General features: G+C 34.9%; 1 protein-coding gene across 1 annotated transcript in view; it reads left to right on the top strand.

The window, feature by feature from the left end:
• The window catches only part of LOC150092641 (ropporin-1-like), a 72,916-nt gene extending 52,570 nt beyond the window's left edge, over window positions 1-20,346 (top strand). Inside the window, exons 4-5 of the mRNA XM_090414419.1 lie at window positions 7,936-8,105; window positions 20,195-20,346. Coding sequence (XP_090270545.1) covers window positions 7,936-8,105; window positions 20,195-20,261 — 237 coding nt within the window. The 3' untranslated portion in view covers window positions 20,262-20,346. The remainder of the gene's footprint in view (window positions 1-7,935; window positions 8,106-20,194) is intronic.
• Window positions 20,347-20,662: the final 316 nt, after the last annotated feature.

Raw genomic sequence — 20,662 nt, 5'->3', positions numbered from 1 at the left:
GGATGCAAGAGTTAAAAGCTGAGCTGAGGAAGTCGAATATCTATGTAGTGTATTTAGTGACAGTTAATGTAAGAGCCATCTGAAATTTCTGTTGTAGTGTCATATACAGTATCTAACTAAATATATTGTCCTAATGTCCTCTTTCAGATTTTCAGTTGTTGCAGAAAATACGTGGTAATACCTGTTTATAAAGCAGTCATTGGGTGCAGAAACCAAATAATTTATGTAATTTTCAAAAGCAAATAAAGATTTATATGTACTGTATAACTTGAAATCAGAATTGCATTTGAGATTTTCTATATCATTAAGACAGTTCACAAAAAATAATTTTACAAATAAAATTTAACTAGAAACATTTAAACTAGCATGCATACACTGTACATTGACTTGTTTAGCTAGTTTTACACAGTGCTTTGCTTTTTTACATTTTTCTGTGTATTCTCTCCAATTTCACTATTCAGACATTTGGGGATGATTCATCTAAAACCTCTAAAAATTCTTGATACTGTTCAGAAGAGGTCAGTTCAGCTGATTGACACCCCCCCCCCAATCTCTCTCTCTCTCTCACCCATCATCTCTTCTTCAGATATTTCCATGGGCACCTGTTCATCCAATGTGTTTCTTGTTTCTACTAGACCTATAGAACACGAGCAACAGCTGTCCAGCATCTCTTTGCAGTTGAATTGCTGACTTACTGAACTTACTACTTCCATTCATCTTTGATTCCATCTACCTCATTTCAACGTAATGGCCCTATCCTAAAAGTGTTCCTCAAAGACTACATCCTCCAGCTCTTCAGAAAGAATATTAATATATTTCTTGGCTCAAAATCCGAGCCCACACTTGGTATTTATTTGTTGTATGCATTGTAACTTCTAGTGTGTGGGAATGATATATATATATACTTTCACTTAAGAAGTTGATCATTTTTGTGGAAGATTTACCATATTGTTGGTAAATCTTTTGTAGTTGGTTAAGAGGGGATCACATAGTACAACTGTTTATCTGACAGCTATCAAAACATAAGGATGTTCCAAAATATTCTCAATTTCTGTTATTGATTAGTACAGAGTTGAACGATGGTAATAAACAGTTGTTACTGTGGTTAAGATGTGTATAAACAGGGATTGTTTTTATATGAAACACAGTTGAAAAGACTTGTGACTGAATTGATATCTTCTTCAGCTATTTTCTGTCCACTGCTGGATGAAGTCTCCCCAAAAGTCCTCCATTTAGTCATACCTTTCTACTATACCACTGAGTTCCAGCCATTCTTTTTAATCTCATCCTTCCACTGTTTCTTTGGCCTTCCTGTAGTTATTTCCATCTCTGGGATACCATTCGGAGATCAATTTTGTCCATTTTTGAGTGTTACTTCTTGCAATATCCATCACCAACCTGGTTGGCTGAGCGATTAGCTTATCCGTTCCCCAGCCAAAAGGCTGCAGGTTTGAATCCCACCGTGGGCATGAATGCTTCTGATTGTCTCTGAAAATACTAGTGGTGGTGGCTGAAATGGCGTTGGTGTAGTTGCAGTTCATTGTGGTGGTGGTGGTGAAGTTGTAGAGTAGATGCCCTCTCTTGATGAGTCTTTGGACTCCCTGGAGGTGTCACATAATAATAATATGTTCTGCCCATTGCCATTTGGATTTTTTAATGACTGATAATGTCTCTCATCATAGTCTGAACTCTGACCTAAGTATTGCTTTCTATCTAGAATAGTAATACCAAGTAATGATCTTTGTATTCTCCTCTGGGTAATCCCCAACTTGTTGGTCAATTTTTTAGTCAAAGTCAAGGTTTCACTTCCATATACATATACGCATACAACTTTAAGGCAGATTAGAATGTTTCCTTTGAGTGCTTCATGATGTTCTCCAAAGGCTATCCAACCAAGTTGAATTCTACATATAATTTGTTCTTCTCAGCCTCTCTCTATTATGATATTTTGTCCTGGTAAACATAAGAGGTTACTAAATCAATTTTTGGTGTTCCATTTGTACTGGCTTTATGGTGATGTATTTAATATGCATTATTTTTGTTTTGTATTTGTTTATATGTAATCCGAATTGATATAGCCTTATGAAAGTTGGTCTGAAATTTCATTCTGAAATACTCTGTTTGATGTATGGATTTTATTTCACTTTGGGTAATGGTGAATAAGTAACTGCTGTTGTGTTTTATTTTATTTTTCATCCTCCTAAAAGAACTCTGATAAAATCAGATTGCTCAAGATGACTGCAGAGAATGGAAGGGACATTTTTTTGTAGTAATTAAACTTGGCATATGCAAACTTAAAAAATCTTCATTTTATAAGTGAAGGATAAGATTTTGTTTAAGTTCCTAAATAATTAAATTTTTTTTGCAGTTGTTTTGCAAAGTTAGATGTAAACACATAACTCTGTGATTTAACTGAGTATTTATAGGCATCGTTAGAAGTTTGACTTCATACTTTTTTTTTTTTTCTCCTTAAATACTTATTGAATACACACACACACACATGCACATTGATAATAAAATAGAAAAGGATATATCTTGGTCTGATTTTATATGGATGCTTGAAAACTTAATCCTTTATTTCAAATGTGTACCTGGTGAAACACAAAATAAATATATAGGCCTGCTGATAAAAAAGCTGTTTAGATAAAATTTAAATTTTATAAGCTTCTTCTTCAGAACATATATTTCTGATAAATTGACAAAGTTAAACAATAGTACTTTTGGTGGACATTCATGATTAATTTATTTTATACAACCCCTATTAATAGAGTTTCTTAGAGATCTTAGAGTTTCTCATATTGGCTGTAAAATAATAAGTGATTTTTATCCCCTTAATTTAATTAACTTCGCCAGAAAAAAATAGCCGTTTGGCTTTTCATCTTAGTTATAATATAATATATGTGCACACCTTTCTGGCATTCGTATAGTGAAGGTATGCAAGTTTTTTCACTTAAACTTTGATATCATCCAGGTCTAGCTACTCACTGATGAGACCTCAAAAAAAGTTTGAAACCAGTCTGGGTAGTGACCTCTCTTCATAATGTAAAGCAATATTACATCTCCTAGGAGCTGTGTGTTTTTACATTATGAGAAAATATCAAGGATAGTGAGGGAGCTTGCTCCACCTTTGCTTCGAGTTGCCTTGGCGTGGTACTACCAGGTGGTCACTTATGCTTGGATTCGCCGATAGTTCGTCGGCATGAAACTCTTAGATCGTAGTTTTTGATCTTAGAGTTTCGCATACTGGCTGTAAAATAATAAGGGATTTTATCCCCTTAATTTAATTAACTTCACCAGAAAAAAATAGCCGTTTGGCTTTTCATCAACCCCTATTAATTTATACAACTTATATTTGTGTGTATGTATATATGGTTAATTTTGTTAACTGTAGAATGGCAAAGAAAAGTTTTTCTTTAAAGTATAAGAATATGTTATCAATGTATTAGGAGGGTAAAAAATGCTGTATTGTCTAACAGTCAATTCATTCATTCATTGTCATGCAACAATGTCTGATGAACTTTTATTCCCTTTTTTTCATGTCTTTAATAATATCTACTTAAGTCTTCATAGTTATAATGCACTTCTTACCACTGTGAACACACGTGTATTTATCCTCATCACTTGTGCATTCTCAGGTATAGGGTTTATATTTTATTTTCAATATGTACTGTGTGCTTTCACTAAGACACATCTTGTGTTCAAGGTAGAAACAAACAAAATGGCAATGATACATCAGCTCTATCATTGTCAACTTACAAGGAACGCCATCTATTATGTTCAGAGTTGGTGCTTGACAGATGGCATTGCTAGCCTATGTCGAAGTACTGCAACTACATATCTACGAATCTATGCAACTGAAATCCGTAAGTTGGGACTTACTGTATATTAATAAATGAGAAATATTTAAAAAAAAAAAATCTTATAAGTATAAGTTAACCATCCTTTCTCCAGATCCATATCATCTCTCTTAATATTTGTAAGTAATCATTCTTCCCTCCCAGAAAGTCACATCCCTCTGATAAGTATGTAGTCAGCAGAAACTCAGCATATCATATTGAATCTTTAAAAACATATTTATTGTTACACTGACTACTAAGTGAACATGTGGTAAAATATATTGGTATGTATACCCCCCCCCCCTTGTATAGCAATGTTTGTTGGTACAAAGCTCATCTAACACCTATGCCTTTCACTGTCTTCATTATAACAGTTTTCATTTATGAAAAACTTCCTCTAGTGTAGTTGAAATAACCTATAGGGTGGAGAGGTGAAACTTTTTAACTTAACTGAACTGCAGTCAACACGAAGACATCTCATCATGTTGTGGAACTCCAGGATGCTGATGCCATTGTTAGAAGAATCAAAAACAAAACTGAGGAATACCCCAAACTAGGATAGTTATTAAGCTCATCAAGAAATCATATTCTTGCTTAATCCTTTATCCAAATGTAAGCAATCAAAGTTTGCATGTGAAGTATCTATACATTATCTATGCATTAAGAGAGGGAGAAATTTATGATATAACTGAGAGGATTACATGAAAAACAAAAAGTAAGAATATACCCCTCCTGACAATAAATACTTCTGAAAGGCAGTATGCTCTGCATTACCTAGACCATTTTTTACATTAACCAAGGTCTCATCAGTAGGATCTAGGCCCAGTAGATACAGAGGTTGAATTAATGCAGAAGTTGCATATTTCTCATATACAAGGTAAAAAGGTATATCAGAGTTAATTGTAGTAAGTTTTTTTTCACTTGGTTAGAAATTAGATTCTGGCTTAATCCTTTATTCAAGTGTAAGCTAACATAGTTTGCACATGAAGTATCTTCACAACTAGTCTACTTGTATATAGAGACTGATTACTTCATGTTAATTCCTTAGTATCCGTTAATACAAAGGGCACTTCCTTTCAGAAGTGTATTGCTGTGCATTATGGGAAGAGTTACTATCCAGACCAGTTTAGGCCTTTACTGAGGTCTCATGTATATAGGAAATATGACTTTTGCTTTAATTCAACCTTAGTATGTTTTCTGGGTCTGGCTCTCACTGATGAGACCACAATAAAGGTTGCAACTGGTCTGGTAGCAACCCTTCCCATAATGCATAGCAATATACACTTCCAAAAGGAAGTGTTTTTCATTAAGGGATGCTAAGGCAATTAATATGAAGTCATCAATCTATTTAAAGTAGCTTAATCGTGAAGATATTTCACGTGCGAACTATGTTTGCTTACACTTCGATGAAGAATTAAACAAGAATATAATTTCTTGGAAAACTTAATTTTTAATCAAGTGAAAAAACTTCCTACAACTATCTAGGACAGTTCTTTTTCTTTCTTATTTTGTTGTTCTATCTTAATTTCATTTAATACTTTTTCCAAAACTGGAATCCCAAAAAATTCATTAAAATAACAGAATAGAAATTCATTGTATTACCAGTGATTTTTTAAGGAAAAAAGTACAGTGTGGCCATAATTAAGCATCCCCTATTCAGAGCCTGTGTAGCTTGATCTAACAACTGGAATTTCACCATTTGGAAGGGAGACTAATCAAGATACGGAAGAAGGATTCTGAAAAAAAAAAAAAAAAGTTAATTTGGAAAGTTGTCGATAGGTGGAATATGGCATTGTTGTAGCCCAGGAAGGGCTACAACAATGCCATACATTTTTGTGCGTAAAATGAAGTTGGACACCTGTTTTGCTTGCATCACAAGAGCTATTAAGTAAAGAGAAAACTTCACAAACTCATTCCTATTGATAGTTGTGTTGAACATGTGCCTCATTTTACCTTAACAAGTGCAATGCATCAGCTGCTTTTTTGTGAGTTTAGAACCCACCAGAGCTTACATAAAGCCTCTGTCAGCTAATGCAGTTAGATTGATGATTCCAAATTTTGAAGAAACAGGATGGAAACCAGTGACACCACAGGTAATTGAAGAAGTTGCCACAGTGATTTTTCGACACATCACACAAAAATGTTGCTGGTAGTAGCAGCACCTATGGAGTAGTGCGACAATTGGGGATCCCTTATTCCATGGTATGGAAAGTCTTGAGCAAAATTATTACAGTTTTATCCATACAAGATCAGCCACATGTAGCAGCTATTACACGATGCTTATGATAAGTAACTGACACATTTATTCTGACGTTTCTGGTTAGATTTGAAGTCGACGATGCTTGGCCTTGGAAAATGCTGTGAAGATGCTTGAAGAAGTGCATTTTTATCTGAATGGGACTGTAAATACCCCAATTTGTCTAATTTGGGCTTCCAAATCATCCTGTGCACTCCAGGAACTCCCATTACATTCACCAGAAATTATCATTCGGTGTGGCTTCATGGCAGATTTTATAATAGGGGCATGTTTTTTGAGGACATCACTCTTGACAGGACCAGTACTTGTTCCATTACCACACAGAAATATCATGATATGCTGAACAGTTTGACATGACGATGTCTGGATGAGACCATTTTTATGCAAAATGGAGCACCTCCTCACATTGCACAACTCAGCAGCTTCTAAGGCATCACACCAGAGAAGAAAGAGTGATTAGTCACTTTCCAGTTGCATGGCTGCCTTGCTCCCCTGATATTACCCCACGCAATTTTTGGTTGTAGGGTTACCTGACAACGTCTATTGTGGCAGTATCTCGAACTTCGCAGCCTTAAAGGACAATGTATCATGGACTGTGATGAACATTTCTTTAGACATGTTATGTTCTGCTGTAACAAATGATGTGCACAGGATGCAATTTTTGGTCGACGAGAATGGTGGACACATGGAACAAAGTCCTCTTTTTCATAGGTAAACTTAATGTGCTTGAGTTGTACTTGTACAACTCAAGCACATTGAGTTGTACAACATGTTTGTGACAATACTTATGCTCCAGTAACTGTAACACCATAATTACTGTGCTAAATTAAATTGACATTAAGTGTTTTATTGCTGTGTTATCATAACAAGACATAAAGATAATATTTTATTTGTTTAGTCTTTGTTATTCATTTGTCTGTCCATTTGAATACTTTTTTTTTAAAATTGTACAGCACTATATTCCCTCTTCCCCATATCAGTGACTTTTTGAACTTTTTTTTTTGTGCGTGGAATCCTTCCCATATCTTGATTAGTCTCTCAACCAGATTTGGTGACATTCTGGTTGTTAGATCAAGCTACATAAGACCTCTGAATAAGGAAAGTTTAAAAATCAATTTTTATGGGAGGCTTAAAATATTGTCTTCATATAAATCATTATTTACTTTGCATGTGTAAAGTTAGCACTTTTATTTAACTAATGTCAAGAGTGACTACTCTGTTTCAGCAGTGACATCTCTCCCTAATTCATTTTGTGTTGTTTTGCTTATTTTGAAGTTTTAATTTTTAATATGCTAGATTTTAATCAGAAATATTTATCAACTTTCAGTGATATATTTTGTATAATAAAAGTGAAATCACTAAAAAAATTAGGCTGAAACCGAATAACCTGCAGCTCTCACCTTCTGCAAGTTCATCCACAGCAATTACATGACACTTTCAAGGGCTCATTGCAGAATGGCACACCACTTCACCTAACCTACTACATCATCGACACCATATTTATTGTCTACTCACAGTAATTTATCACCCACTAATACTTTTTTTTAGTCTGTAAATTCTATGTGTATGCTGGCTTGATTTGTCTATATGTATAATTGGTTAGTATTTTTGTAGTTGAGCAATGGCTGATGACTAAAGGAAGATGTAGGGTGGAAATATGGTTGGGAAATATTGATCTGTTCAAGGTAATTAATATTGAAATACTGAACTAATTTTGCTTGCTTTTTTTTTTTTTTTAATATAATTATTTCAGACTTCTTTTATTTATTTATTTTTTTGGATGTCTTTATTCTTGAAATGTCCATTTACGATATACATAGTTAATTTTTTTAACCCATTTAGAACATGAAAGAAACTATGGGTAAAATATGCGAGTTTCTCAATGAAGATAGTAATGAAGGTTTAAAGATGTCTTTTTTAGTGTTTAAAGATCTCTATACATATTTGGCACAAGTAAATGAAATCCCCTTTATTAAAGTGAATACAGTTCTTGACTATTTGGCATCTGAAGCGTAAGTATAAATTAGCCTTTTTATTATTATTTTGCTTAATTAAGCTGAAATGACAGAAACAATATATAAAAAAAAAAAAAAACGTACATTTCAAATTTTTAAGATAGGTGTATTAGAGGCATTTGTGTTCATATCCTTGCACACTACATATGAAGTAACTAAGTTATCAAGCAGGAAGTTTATTGAGAAGTTGAATGTGTATGGAAGGATAGATGAGCTAAGTCTACAATGTGAGGTGGTGAACTTAGCAGTTTGTAGTTTCTTCCAGTTCAAAGAAATTTCTCAAATTTTTTATTATCCTTTGAAGTAATTGGATTTCATTAGGAAGTAGTAATAATTGTGATTTCTGTTATATTGCAATAATCATGTTATCTTCTTAAAAAGCTTCTTGCATGCTAAAAGAAAATAGGTTGCCTCTAATTTAGAAGTGGCCTAACATTATTTTTCTTTTTTAAATAGCACCTTCAGAGAATGACTGTTTTTTGATACGATGTGTTTTCTTATTCAAATTCCCATACTGAAGTCAACATTTTGTACACTTGTAAGATATACTTGGGGGGGGGGGTGAAATGACCTGGGTGACAAGAAACATTATGGATGCAAGAGTGATCTGTAAGAATTGGAGATGTTAATGTCAGCTCTTTGCTTTATGCGGCCGATGTTATACTTCTAAATAAATCTGCTACAAGTTTGCAAGATTCCCTGACTAAATTGAATAACTGTTGTAATAAATATGGTATGAAGGTCAGCATTAAAAAGACAAAGACAATGAAAATAGGTAGAATTGTTGAAAATGTCAACTGTGTTGTGAACAGGGAACCTGTAGAACAAGTAAAACATTTCAGCTACTTAGGCAGTATTTTTACTGAAGATAGTAAATTAAATATGGAGATAGACAAGAGAATCAACAAAGCTGGTATGGTAGGAAGTCAATTGAATAAATTCATATGGAATAAGAGAGAAATTAGTCGGAACACTAAATTAACCATATACAAGAGAGTATTCAAACCAGTTTTAACTTATGGATCTGAGAGCTGGGTCAGAAGTAAAACACTTGATCAAAGACTAGAGACCGCAGATATTAGAGGCGTGAACAGATGGCATCAATGGCAATATCATATTAAAAACGAGGATATTAGGAAAGAACTTGACATTGTCAGCATTCAGGAATGCGTTAGCAGAGCTAATCTCAGGTGGTATGGTCATTTAAACAGAATGGCGAGGAAAGATTAGCAAAACAAGTGTTCTCTGCCAGGTTGGCAGGAAAACGACCCAGAGGAAGACCAAGATATAGGTGGATTGATATTGTGCAAAGTGCCTTAGACGATAGAAATATAAGATCTGATAATGTTGGAGTCTTGACAAGTAACAGACTGATTTGGAGGAAAATTGTAGATAGGAAGTTAGTAATGATGTAAATTTTTCATGTACTACTATCATATCCTGTACACCCCTTGAGGGTACATGTCAGGAATTTGATGATGAGTGATCTGTAATTGGTGCTTTTTTTGATTGAAGGGAAGATATGGTTGTGTACTAAAAAATTTATTTAAAATCGAGCATCACTTTAAGCCAAGAAATCTGTATGAATAGGAAAACAATTGACACAGATAACTTATTATTAACATTTGACTTCCATGGAGTCGGAGACTCATTGTGGGAGGTCACACTATTGCACACAATGCTCATCCAACCGTGCCTTAAACTGATTCAATGTGTCTACACCCACAACACACTCAAGCAATGCATTCCAATCACCAACCACCCTCCATGCAAAGAACCTATTTCTCACAAACTTACATGCAAAAAAAAAATGAATATAATAGATTTTGCCTATTCTCATAGGCTTCTTCAGTCTGAAGTGCTTGAAACATAAGTGCATCTACCTTCCTATCTAAGAGGTTCAATGAGTCTTTTGTCATCAGTCATTCATCAAGTGTTTCCTATCATATCAGAGGCATATTTGAATATACTTGAAAAGCTATTCAAATACCAAGCCCATTTGGTATTTGAATAGCTTTTCAACTTTCACAAGATTTCCTTGTTTCCTCAGTAACCAACAAATTTGCTCTACAGGGCATTTTAAGTGTTTACTAGCTTAACACATTCACTGAATATCACTTTACTCCTGCAACCCATGGACCAGGTTGTGTTGCTTTCATGGCATATTATTTGGCATATATCTCTTAAAGTCCACTCCTTTTGTCACTTCTGTCTGAGTGTTCAAATCTATTGCATAAATCATGCTTAAAATTGTAAAAACTTTACAAGAAATACTTTTGCTCAGGCTATTACTGCTATTGAGTGAAAAAATAATACTCAGACTTTTGAAAGGAATATAATATCTTGCATTGCATGAAGATTATAGATGCAGCATGGAGTGAGGTGACAGCAGGTGTATAACTGGTGTTTGGAAGATGCTGTTGAAAATATATGGTCATACATGATTTGACAAACAAAGTATTGCAAGAGATTGGTGACAAGATAGTGCTACCAGCTAAATAGCTGGAGATTAACAATGAAGATGTAGAGCAGCTAGTGGAAGTTGTAGAAAAAAGCTCTCAAATGAAGTCCTTGTGGAGCCAGAAACACAAGAAATTGCAGAGAGAAAGAAGCTGAGTCCCCAGAAAAGTTTTCAGTGCAAAAATTGGCATAGGCAGTTGCCTCAATTGATGAGGCAATTTCATTGTTTTAGGAAATGGATCCCAACAACATATAGAGATTTAGTGAAGTAAGAATGATGCAAGCTGCAGTTGCTTGCTACAGAGAAATTTATGCAGAAAAGAAAAGGCAAAACTGCAGACTAATTTGGATGTAATGCACAAATTTTTAAAGTCCACTCCTGCTGTTACTTCATCCCCTGAAGATGAGCCTAGATCTTCTACATCTGATGCATCTGGTGAACCATTGTCATAATGTTTTATTGTGGTTTATGAATTTGAAGAATTTGTTGTCGATGACTTAGCTTCCCTGCTTCTTCCAATGAATCGTCCATACATGACGATTAATAATAAAGCAGTAGATTTGCAGATTACTCTTGCTCCATTTGTTTCCTATGATTATTTTTTACTGGTCAGTGCACATTGTAATAATGAAACATGTACATTGTTCATTTTTCATTATTTATTACAGTACAGTACTGTATACAATTTTGTTATAATTTGTACATCTATTATTTCACTATAAATAAAATTAGTTAAAAAAAACAACAAAACAGACCTACACATTTCAGTATTCAGGCATGTTAATTATTAGCATATCCTTATGGTTCATATAAGGACTTCTGATCTTTTTTGATTTATGATGGGATTTGGAACAGAACTGTTATAAGTTGAAGACTGTGTTTCATGAACTGATATTCCATTGCTAAATTTTCTGTTATGCATGTTTCTATTCTGTTCACTTCATTCTGAAGGCACTTATTAAATGTTGACAAAAAATTCTGATATTAAATAATTATTTTCTCATGTCAGTCATCTTCCAGACCATTGCTTTTGGAGTTTTCTGGATATTGTAGGATGTGTGCCACTTCTGTGAAGTTTTTGCAGTTTTAAGCATGATTTATGCAATAGATTCAAACCACATGGAAAACTGTTACAAAAACTGGAGAGGATGGGGATGGATATGAGGCTAGTAGCATGGATAGCTGATGTACAGACACCAGAGAGTAGTATATGGTGAGGTGGAGTCTAGGAGAATGATGGTGACTAGGGGAATACCTCAGGGTTTGGTACTAGGGCCACTACTCTTTAATTTGTATATCAATGACATGGGAAAAGATTTAAGAGGGGGATATCCAGTTGTTTGCTGATGCAAAGCTGGGGAGAGCAAGAGTTGATAAAGGTGATGTAAATATTCTGCAGGATCATTTAAATAAATTGGCATTGTGGGAAAAGGATAACGATTGTCAATTTAATGTTGCAAATATGAACTTTAGGTTGAAAAAGTTGCATATGGTATTTCATATTGATGGTATTGGTTTGCCAGAAATTGATGGGACTAGGGACTTGCGGATAATGGTAGACAAAGAGTTAAAGTTCAGAGGGCATATTGCAAAATTTGGTAAAATAGCTCAGTGAATTACTTGGACATTGAAAAATACACTAAAGTAAAGATAAGGAAGTTATTAACCCTCTTTATAAGGCTATAATTCGGCCATATCTTGACTATTGTGCACAGATTTTGTCACCTGGTTTTCCTGGAGACCAGGAGCTGGTCGTAAAGATTCAGAGATGAGTGACCAAGATGGTGACAGGTCTGTGGAATATTCCCTACAAGGATAGGCTGAAGGTTTGTGGATTACAAAGTTTAGTTGATAGGTGGAAAAGGGGGACATGATAGAAACTTTTCAATATATGACAAATAGAGAAACTAGGGGCCATCCGTGAAAGTTGTGTAAGAGTGTGGTTAGTAGGGGTGTGCTGACCAGATTTTTTGTGTGGTAAGTGAGTGGAATGGATTGCCAGAATTGGTTGTGAGTTCCCTGATGGTAAATGGATTCAAGGAGAGATATAATAGGATTTGTGTGTATGATGGTTGATTTGGGTCTCCCGCGACGAGTCTGTGGACTCCATGAAGATGCCATAAATAATCATTCAGTAGAAGTGATCAAATTTTTACAGGATCCTGAAAACTGCAGCAGAACTGATAGATCAAACAAATTTTAGCACATTACCTTATCTTCCTTTCAGGCTGAAAAACACTAATTACAGATCACCATAGGGAGTGCAACTCTTGTATCCATTACACAATTTTTCCTTTATTCCTCAGGTAATTTGATGTTCATTAGGTATGTCTTTTAAATGCCTAGATAATGCTCTGGGAGCTGGCAAAATGTTGTCATGAAATATTTAGTTATTAAAGTTTTTCATTATGTAGTTGAGAGAATAACATAGGTAAGGGAAGTCAGCAAGACAGACCTTGGGAGGATTAGCTCTCAGAACTGGGGTACAAAGTAGGCATGGCACCACACTGGGCAAAACTGTTCAGTGATGGAATAGTTGAGCCCAAACCAGCATAGGGCCTTCGCGTACAGTGTCTCATCCATGCTGTATGCTTGATGGTCCATCTGGTGCACCTGTTTTTGCTGTCAACTAAAATTTGACTTGGAACTGGCACATACCACGGGAATCTAATTAAAACAAAGCATTGCTATTGTTTTGGAGAGGTGTTGATGCTATGTCAACACCTCTCAATTATTAGATTAAGGTGCGATGTTCCATTGGCAAAGTCCTTACCTGGTGTTAGAAGTTGTCATCATTGGTCAAGTGTGGACTTAAAACACTTTTAGGTCCTTGCTGTTGGATGACTAAATGCCTCTAAGAATCCAGTCTAGCCACTGCAATAATACTGTTTGTGCCTTGTGCACTGAAAGGTTGCACTAGCTGCAGTGTCTTTCGTGCTGTTAATGGTGGTGCAATTGCTCTGGCAATGAGGCCATTAGAATGGAAGCATTAAGGCAGCCATCGAGACTGTGTGGCTGCTGCTCCCTATGGCACATCATTCAGGTGTGATGCATCGGCATGAAATCATCCACAGACCACCTAGCTACTGGTCTGGTTGTTATGCTTAGAAGAGTAGCCACCATACTCCAAGAATCATCCTTAATTATCCAAAAGGTGTATCTTTTGCAGCATACCATCAATACTCTAACTATATTTTTTATCATCCCATCAAGCCTGCCTACTTGATCTAACGAGTCCACCATCTCTATGGAGTCAGAAAGTTAATCTCCTTGATTACATGCATAGAGATATGGCAGGGGATCTGTTTGGGCACTCTCACTGCTTCCCTACTAGAACAGTGTCATCAATCAGTAGTCTTATTTCCTCCAGCTTTCTTCTGGAAAACTTTGACATTTTATGACATAATTTTTTTTATGGGGTAGCTGATTGGATACAGAAGAGAAGAGGTTCTCTCCCCCCCCCCCCCCCCCCCCCAATTCAATTCCACTAAAATTATCTGGAGACTTTGGTTAACTGATGTATCAAATAGTTTTCCATTTCATAAATGGCTCTGGTTGATATTAGCTCAACAGTGTGACCTTATAGGTGTTGGAAAAGGAGGCCTCCATTTTTGATCTTCAGGTACCAGATGCTTGCATAGGAGGAGAAAAGGATGTTTTTTTTTTGTTAATTTCAAAATGCTCTAGATCTTAATCCTAGAACACTTAATATGTTGTAAAAATGACTCATGCTCACATTTTTTGGCACTCTGTTGGATTTAATTTAGTCCTTAAAACCTACAAATGGCATTCTGCTAATTGTGCTTAGCACTTTTTTTTTTGTTAATGTTTATTACTTCTTGGCTAGCAAAAATGAAACAAGTAGGAGTGTGCTGAAGCATGATTTAGTCAAACAAACCAAATACTGAATATTTGACCAAAGCATTAAAAAAAAAAAGTCAACTTCTTTTTCTACATTATAAATTCATTGTACATGCAGATAGCTGATACTAAAAGAAATTTTCTTATTACACTCAAAAATGGAGTGTGATTTTCCATTCTTTCCACCACATTAATGAATCATTTCAAAAGGTTTATTAAACTGTTTTTCTACAGATAATTTGCTTTTGGCCTAATGGCAATGCAGCAGTATAAGTGATATTGTCAAGATACCATCCATAATAATTTACTACTATTTTATCTTTCATCATGTGATATTTCTGAATCTGATTCCTCATTAAATTAGAATGTTTTTAAACATAAGCAGTTCTGTCTGACTTAAAAAAAAAGTTTGCTTAAATCTTGGATCTAATATAGAAATATCTATTCTGTTAATTTCTTCACAGAGAAATTTTTTCATTGCTCCAGCTTTGAAAAAATTATCTTAATCTTTTGAATAAATACATTTTCAGTTTTAATAGCTGGAAGTGCTTCTGAAATGAAAGCAAAATTTAAACTTATAATGGTTTTGGTAATTTTCTTGAAAGGCTCCAATAAATTTCAAAGTAGATCCATTAAAAGACCACTTATTTGATATTAATGTCTTTAAATTGTTGTCAATTACATGGATATTTAATGCTCTTTTTTTTGTTGACACATTTGAAATAATAGCAACTTATATTTTGCAAATTTTGAATCTTCATATAAATCATAAGTTCTAATTATTTTAAGACTTGCTTAATATAAACTAAAATAAAAACACACAATACTAAATTAAGTGGCTGACTTTGATCACGCACAATAAGGAGGAAAGCTTTTCCTTATTTATTATGATGATATGTAACAGGATTTTTTTTTTTTTTTTTTTTTTGTTTTCTGCTATTCTTGTATTCTAGGAGTAATTGGATTTGACACGGTAGATTTTGCAAGCTGATTCTTGGTTCATTAGAAGTGACAGATCAGTAACAGCCTGAAACTAGAGTTAAGCAGGTTAAATTTTAGGCCCTGTGAATGTAAAAATGAAAGGTAAAGTAAAGGTTGTAAAGCAATAGTACTTTACGTTTTGGTTATTGTTAGTATACTAACAGTAATCAACCTCTTCAAGCTATTTCAGCTGTTGAATAATTAGGCCTTGTTTCACATAAAGGCAATGACAAAATCTCTACTAACTAAAGACAGTTACAAACTTCCAACCTAAGCTTGTAGGTTGAAAAATTATGTTGTTTTACTAAATTGGTATCATTATTATCTGAGACCTCTAGGGAGTCTATACATCACCCAAACAAGTAGTTTTCCTTCCATCAAACTCATTCGCTCTAGATGTGCTTGCTGCTCTATGAGAGAAAAACTTAGCTCTTACCCCTTTCTTGACTGCAAACAAACTTAACTTCAGTGTTCTCTTTCCCCCGACCCATCCCCCACTTTCCTTATAACAAAAAATTTCATCAGACAATATCCTATAACACCTATTCAGAAATTTATAGGCCTCTATCATGTCATCTCTTTCTCCTGTTAACCAGAGTCTGTGATCAATATACCTTCAATTTGTTCTCATAATCTAAATCCCATAATCCTGATATAATCTTTGTAACTCTTCTTTGCATCCTTTCCACAGTTTCTTGGGAGACCAAATCTGCATACAGTAGTCCAGGTGCAGTCTTATCAAGGCCTTATAAAGAGGAAAAATGACTTTGTATTTATCCTCTGAGTTGTATTTGCAATTTTTGCTATGTGACCTTTGGACTTCAAGTTCCTATCCACCATTATGCCAAGATTCCTAGCCTCATCAGTTTCTTGTAGCATAACTCTGCAAATATAATATGCTGTTGGAAATCTCATCATGCCAAAATGCATAACTTTATACTTACTAACATTAAACTGATAGCCATTTTCATTTGCTCAAATTTCTAGCTTATTCAAATCATTCTGTAAGTGCTAGATATCAGTGGCATCCCTGATTGACCTGCCTATCTTTGCATCATTGGCAAATCTCCTGTTAGATCCTCCCTAATGTCATTAATGTAAAAATTGAACACTGGCCCAAGGATTGAATCTTGAGGTACACCACTAGTCACCTTAAATCTGACAGATTCACACCCACCACATATCTCTTTTTGATATCTGTCTGTCAACCATCCACTGACCCATGTCAAGAGTTTATATTCCAATCCCATATTCTGCAGTGTGGTATCCTATTAAATGCCTTAGCAAAATCCAACACTATCATAGCATATCCATTCCCTTTATCCAACTCAGCTATACATTGTTATAAAATGAGCAAATTGCTAAAACCTGACTGTCTTTTAGTGAACCCATGCTGTTCCTTACAGAGTATAGCTTGTCTGTCTACACATTTCTGTATGCAAGTTCTTAACAATTTCTCTAAAATCTTCATCACAACACCAGAGATACTGATAGGTGGTAATTAGACATGTAAGTTTTTGCACCATCCTTGGACAATGGTACAATGATGCATTCCTGAGCTGAGACTCAAATTATACAAACGTGAAATTGGCAGAACCCTAGGGTTCCACGGAACACAATTTGGGAATTGCTGCTCTATTCCAGTCGTAAAGGCCTAGCAATTTGGCGGAACATTTCTTTATCATACGCTGATATTCCATCTGTCTCTATTGCTAAATTCTTATCTAGGTTATGCAGCATGCTACTCTTCAGCTTTATTCTCATGCACCTCTAACTGTTCATCAAATGTAGTAGCAGTGTGCACCATATTACATACACCTGGTTGATACATCTCAACAAAGTAAGCACTCATTAATTGAACAACCTCATTAGCTTCTGATGCTAGAGTATCATCTGCATTCAATAAAGTTATTCTTCCACATTCTTACTTTTGCTTCTGGCATAATAAATTTGTTTGGATTGCCTTTAGCCTGCATAGTCAATTTCATACTCCAATTTAGCTTTCCACACAATGCTTGTTACTTTTCTAGCCTGCACTTTATATATTTCATAACTCCTCTTACTCTTATTCTCACAACTCTAGGGATACATTCATGTAAGCACTTTTTCAAAGATTCCCATGCATTGCTGACATTTTTTCTATTCAGTAATTGATACCATAGGAGACCAAAGATAGGATTTTTTAGTCGATCATAATTTTCAGCTTTATAGTTCAGCATGTAATCTGTTCTAATTGGAAAATCAATATATTTGTATGCCACAAACAACTAAATAGTCCTGAGCCAAAGCAGTGCATTTTCAAATTCACTATTAAGGAGTTACTCTAATAAATCTCCTTTACTAGCAGACATCATATTTCATGTTTTGAAATTATTCATTCTCCGAAGTATTGTTGACAGCAGCTCAACAATTTTGTCCCACATTTGGCTGTAATAAGCGTAAAATGCATAATAGGAAGAGCAATTAATTTCTGGTAGACAGCTGTTAATCTTTAACGAATAGTGGAACTTGTGCTCTAATTCTCATTTAAAGCATCATCAGTAAAGTTAACTGACCGCTACACTATTTAGTGGTCAGTGGACATGTTATGCTCTTCAAACTACGTGTTTAAAATCACTGTTTTGTGACCTGGGGCATTATTGCACTGGAAGGCACAAGTATTGGCACTTCAAAATTGCCACAGTATAGTACAGTCCTGATTGTTCATATGCCATAAGAAGCAATGCTAACATAATTACACTTCCAAATGATCATTGGAATAGCTTATCCAGGTGCAAGTGCTCTTTGTACCTGAACACATTCATGATGAGACTGGAAGATTATATACAGTGATGTTGTTCCATTGGTGTCTAATTTCCATTACTTCATTTGTCAGCTTTCTGTGTGTCTTGATTCTCTACTAATTTACAACATTTTTGTTTCTATGATGATTGATGCACAAATCTTGATATTCCATGGAAATACTTATGGAACCATGTATGTGGCTATAAAAAGATGTAACATCAACCTTTGCAAAGAGCTTCACAACTCATTTCACTGTTTTTAGGTTTTTCAGAGTTCAGTTATCACTTGTGGACTTCTTTATTATGTAGCCAGCTGTGAGGTAATTTGGCAATTAATGCTTAATTGTTAAGTAATAGCATATTTTCTCCATTACTCTCTGAAATGCTTGTTAACTCTTTGGTGTATGCATTGTTCATGTTACAAGAATGAAGTTACTTTGAACTAACACACTGATCTTTACAGGTTATAACATTGCATATTTTAACTATAATCAAGGTTGGGGGGGGGGGTCTCTGAATTTTGGTAGGATAGTGTATGTCAGAGAGGCCTTTTGAAAAACGGTTTCATGCCTAATATCCTGAATTGTTGAAATACACCTGTCCAAAAAGAAACTGAACTTTTTTTATATTGGTTTTTGGGATACTGTCAAGGGTCATGGCTACTGCCACTTTAACGTTTTCAATGGTGTTGTATCGCTTTCCTTTTATCGGCAAATGAAGTCAGGGAAGAGAAAGAAGTCACAGGGTGCTAAATCAGGTGAGTGATCCAACACACAAACTTGGTTTTTGCTCAAAAACTGTCTCACAATGTTTGAACGATGAGATGGTGCACTATCGTGCAAAAAGTGATCAGCTGCCTGCATCACAATATTCATGCTGTATGCGACGAATTCTCGCTATTAATCGCTTCAAAACTTTGAGATAAAACTCGCCATTGACCATTTGGCCAGGCAAAACGAATTCTTTGTGGATAATGCCCTTGGAATCGTAGAAACAAATCAGAGTGGAGACCATCAGATGCCCCTCTTCTGGTGGTCTCCACTCAGCACACCACGTTTCGTCACCAGTAACGATCGTTTCAACGAAGTCTGAGTCCTTATGAGCGGTTTTAATGAGGTCCTTGCAGTGTTCAATTCAATACATTTTTTGGTCGTCGGTCAACTTGTGGAGAACAAATCGCAAATTCAATTTATGAAGGCCCAAACCCTCAGTCAAAATGTTGTGCACAGTTGATTTTGGAATTCCCAATTCATCTTCAATCAATCTCATGGACGATTTCGGATTTTCTTTGACGAAATCGCACACTTTTTTGGATGTTAACTTCGCTCGGTCCAGTTTTTGGACAGCCCGGCTTTTCGTCATCCTCAAGCGTCTCACGACCACTTTGGAATCGCTTAAACCACTCATAAACTTGAGTACGGGATAAGCATTCATCACCATATGCTTTTTGAAGCATTTGATGTGTTTCGGTAAAATGTTTGCCAAGTTTAACACAAAAGTCAATCGCAGTTCTCTGTTTGAAACTCATTTTCTGACCGTTTGTCAAAACACACTGTCACTCTTGGCACTATAACTTGGCTTCTAATGAAACAAATGTCATAAACAGTTGACACAACATTAATGAAGGTTGCCGCTTTCGACAACAAAAAGATACAGCAGGTGGCGGCACTAGTTTCTTCTATTTTCAAAACGTTCGGTTTCTTTTTTGGACAGAGTGTGTAGTAACTGCATTTTTGCAGCTTCTGATTTTCCAATGAAGCATAGAGCTTAAAAAAAAGAAATGCTGTAAATAATACACCTGTCTTGAAGATCACTGATGGTTACACAAGATTACTCATACTGATCAGAATTTGGTACAGCATAAAATGCTAAAAATATTTGAACATTTTTTTTTATATTAGTACTTTAATTACAATAGTTAATTTATTTTAGATTAAATTATAGTATAAGATGCAAGTTTTCTTTAGTAGTGTATTTAATTTAATTTTTATCCGTTCTAGAGAGAAACGAGATGGTAGCCTGATTCTTTCAGATTTTCAGTGTGAAAACTGCCCTGCTTTGAGTTGATTTCCTTTGTTTGATTTTGATTGTTATTTAGAACAAAAATTACTTTGTATTAAGTCTTATATGCAATAAAAAAGTGTTAAATTTTTTTTTGTACAATGTTACTAGCCACAGAAGATGTACAGTATATTTAAAGAAAACACATTGAAAATTAACCTCCACCCTATTCTTTTTATAAAAATTTTGTATAGATGAGCTTGTATAGCAAACTTCATTTAGTACAGCACTGATGTTTACTACAAACTATTTTCCCTATAATGTTGTTCGTTATAGTAAGAATTGACTGTAATTAGTGATACGATTCTTCCATGTATTTAATTGCAGGCCTACAACTATAGCATGATATTCTGAATGGAGTACAGCATATTAATTTACATTTCAGTCAGTTAAATAAAACTATTTGT

This window comes from Typopeltis vanoorti, chromosome 25, assembly GCF_054136105.1.
Source record: "Typopeltis vanoorti isolate ZY-2024b chromosome 25, IOZ_Tvanoo_1.0, whole genome shotgun sequence".
NCBI lineage: Eukaryota > Metazoa > Arthropoda > Arachnida > Uropygi > Thelyphonidae > Typopeltis > Typopeltis vanoorti.
Note: the sequence above shows the minus strand (reverse complement) of the source record. Positions and strands in the feature narration are given on the sequence as shown.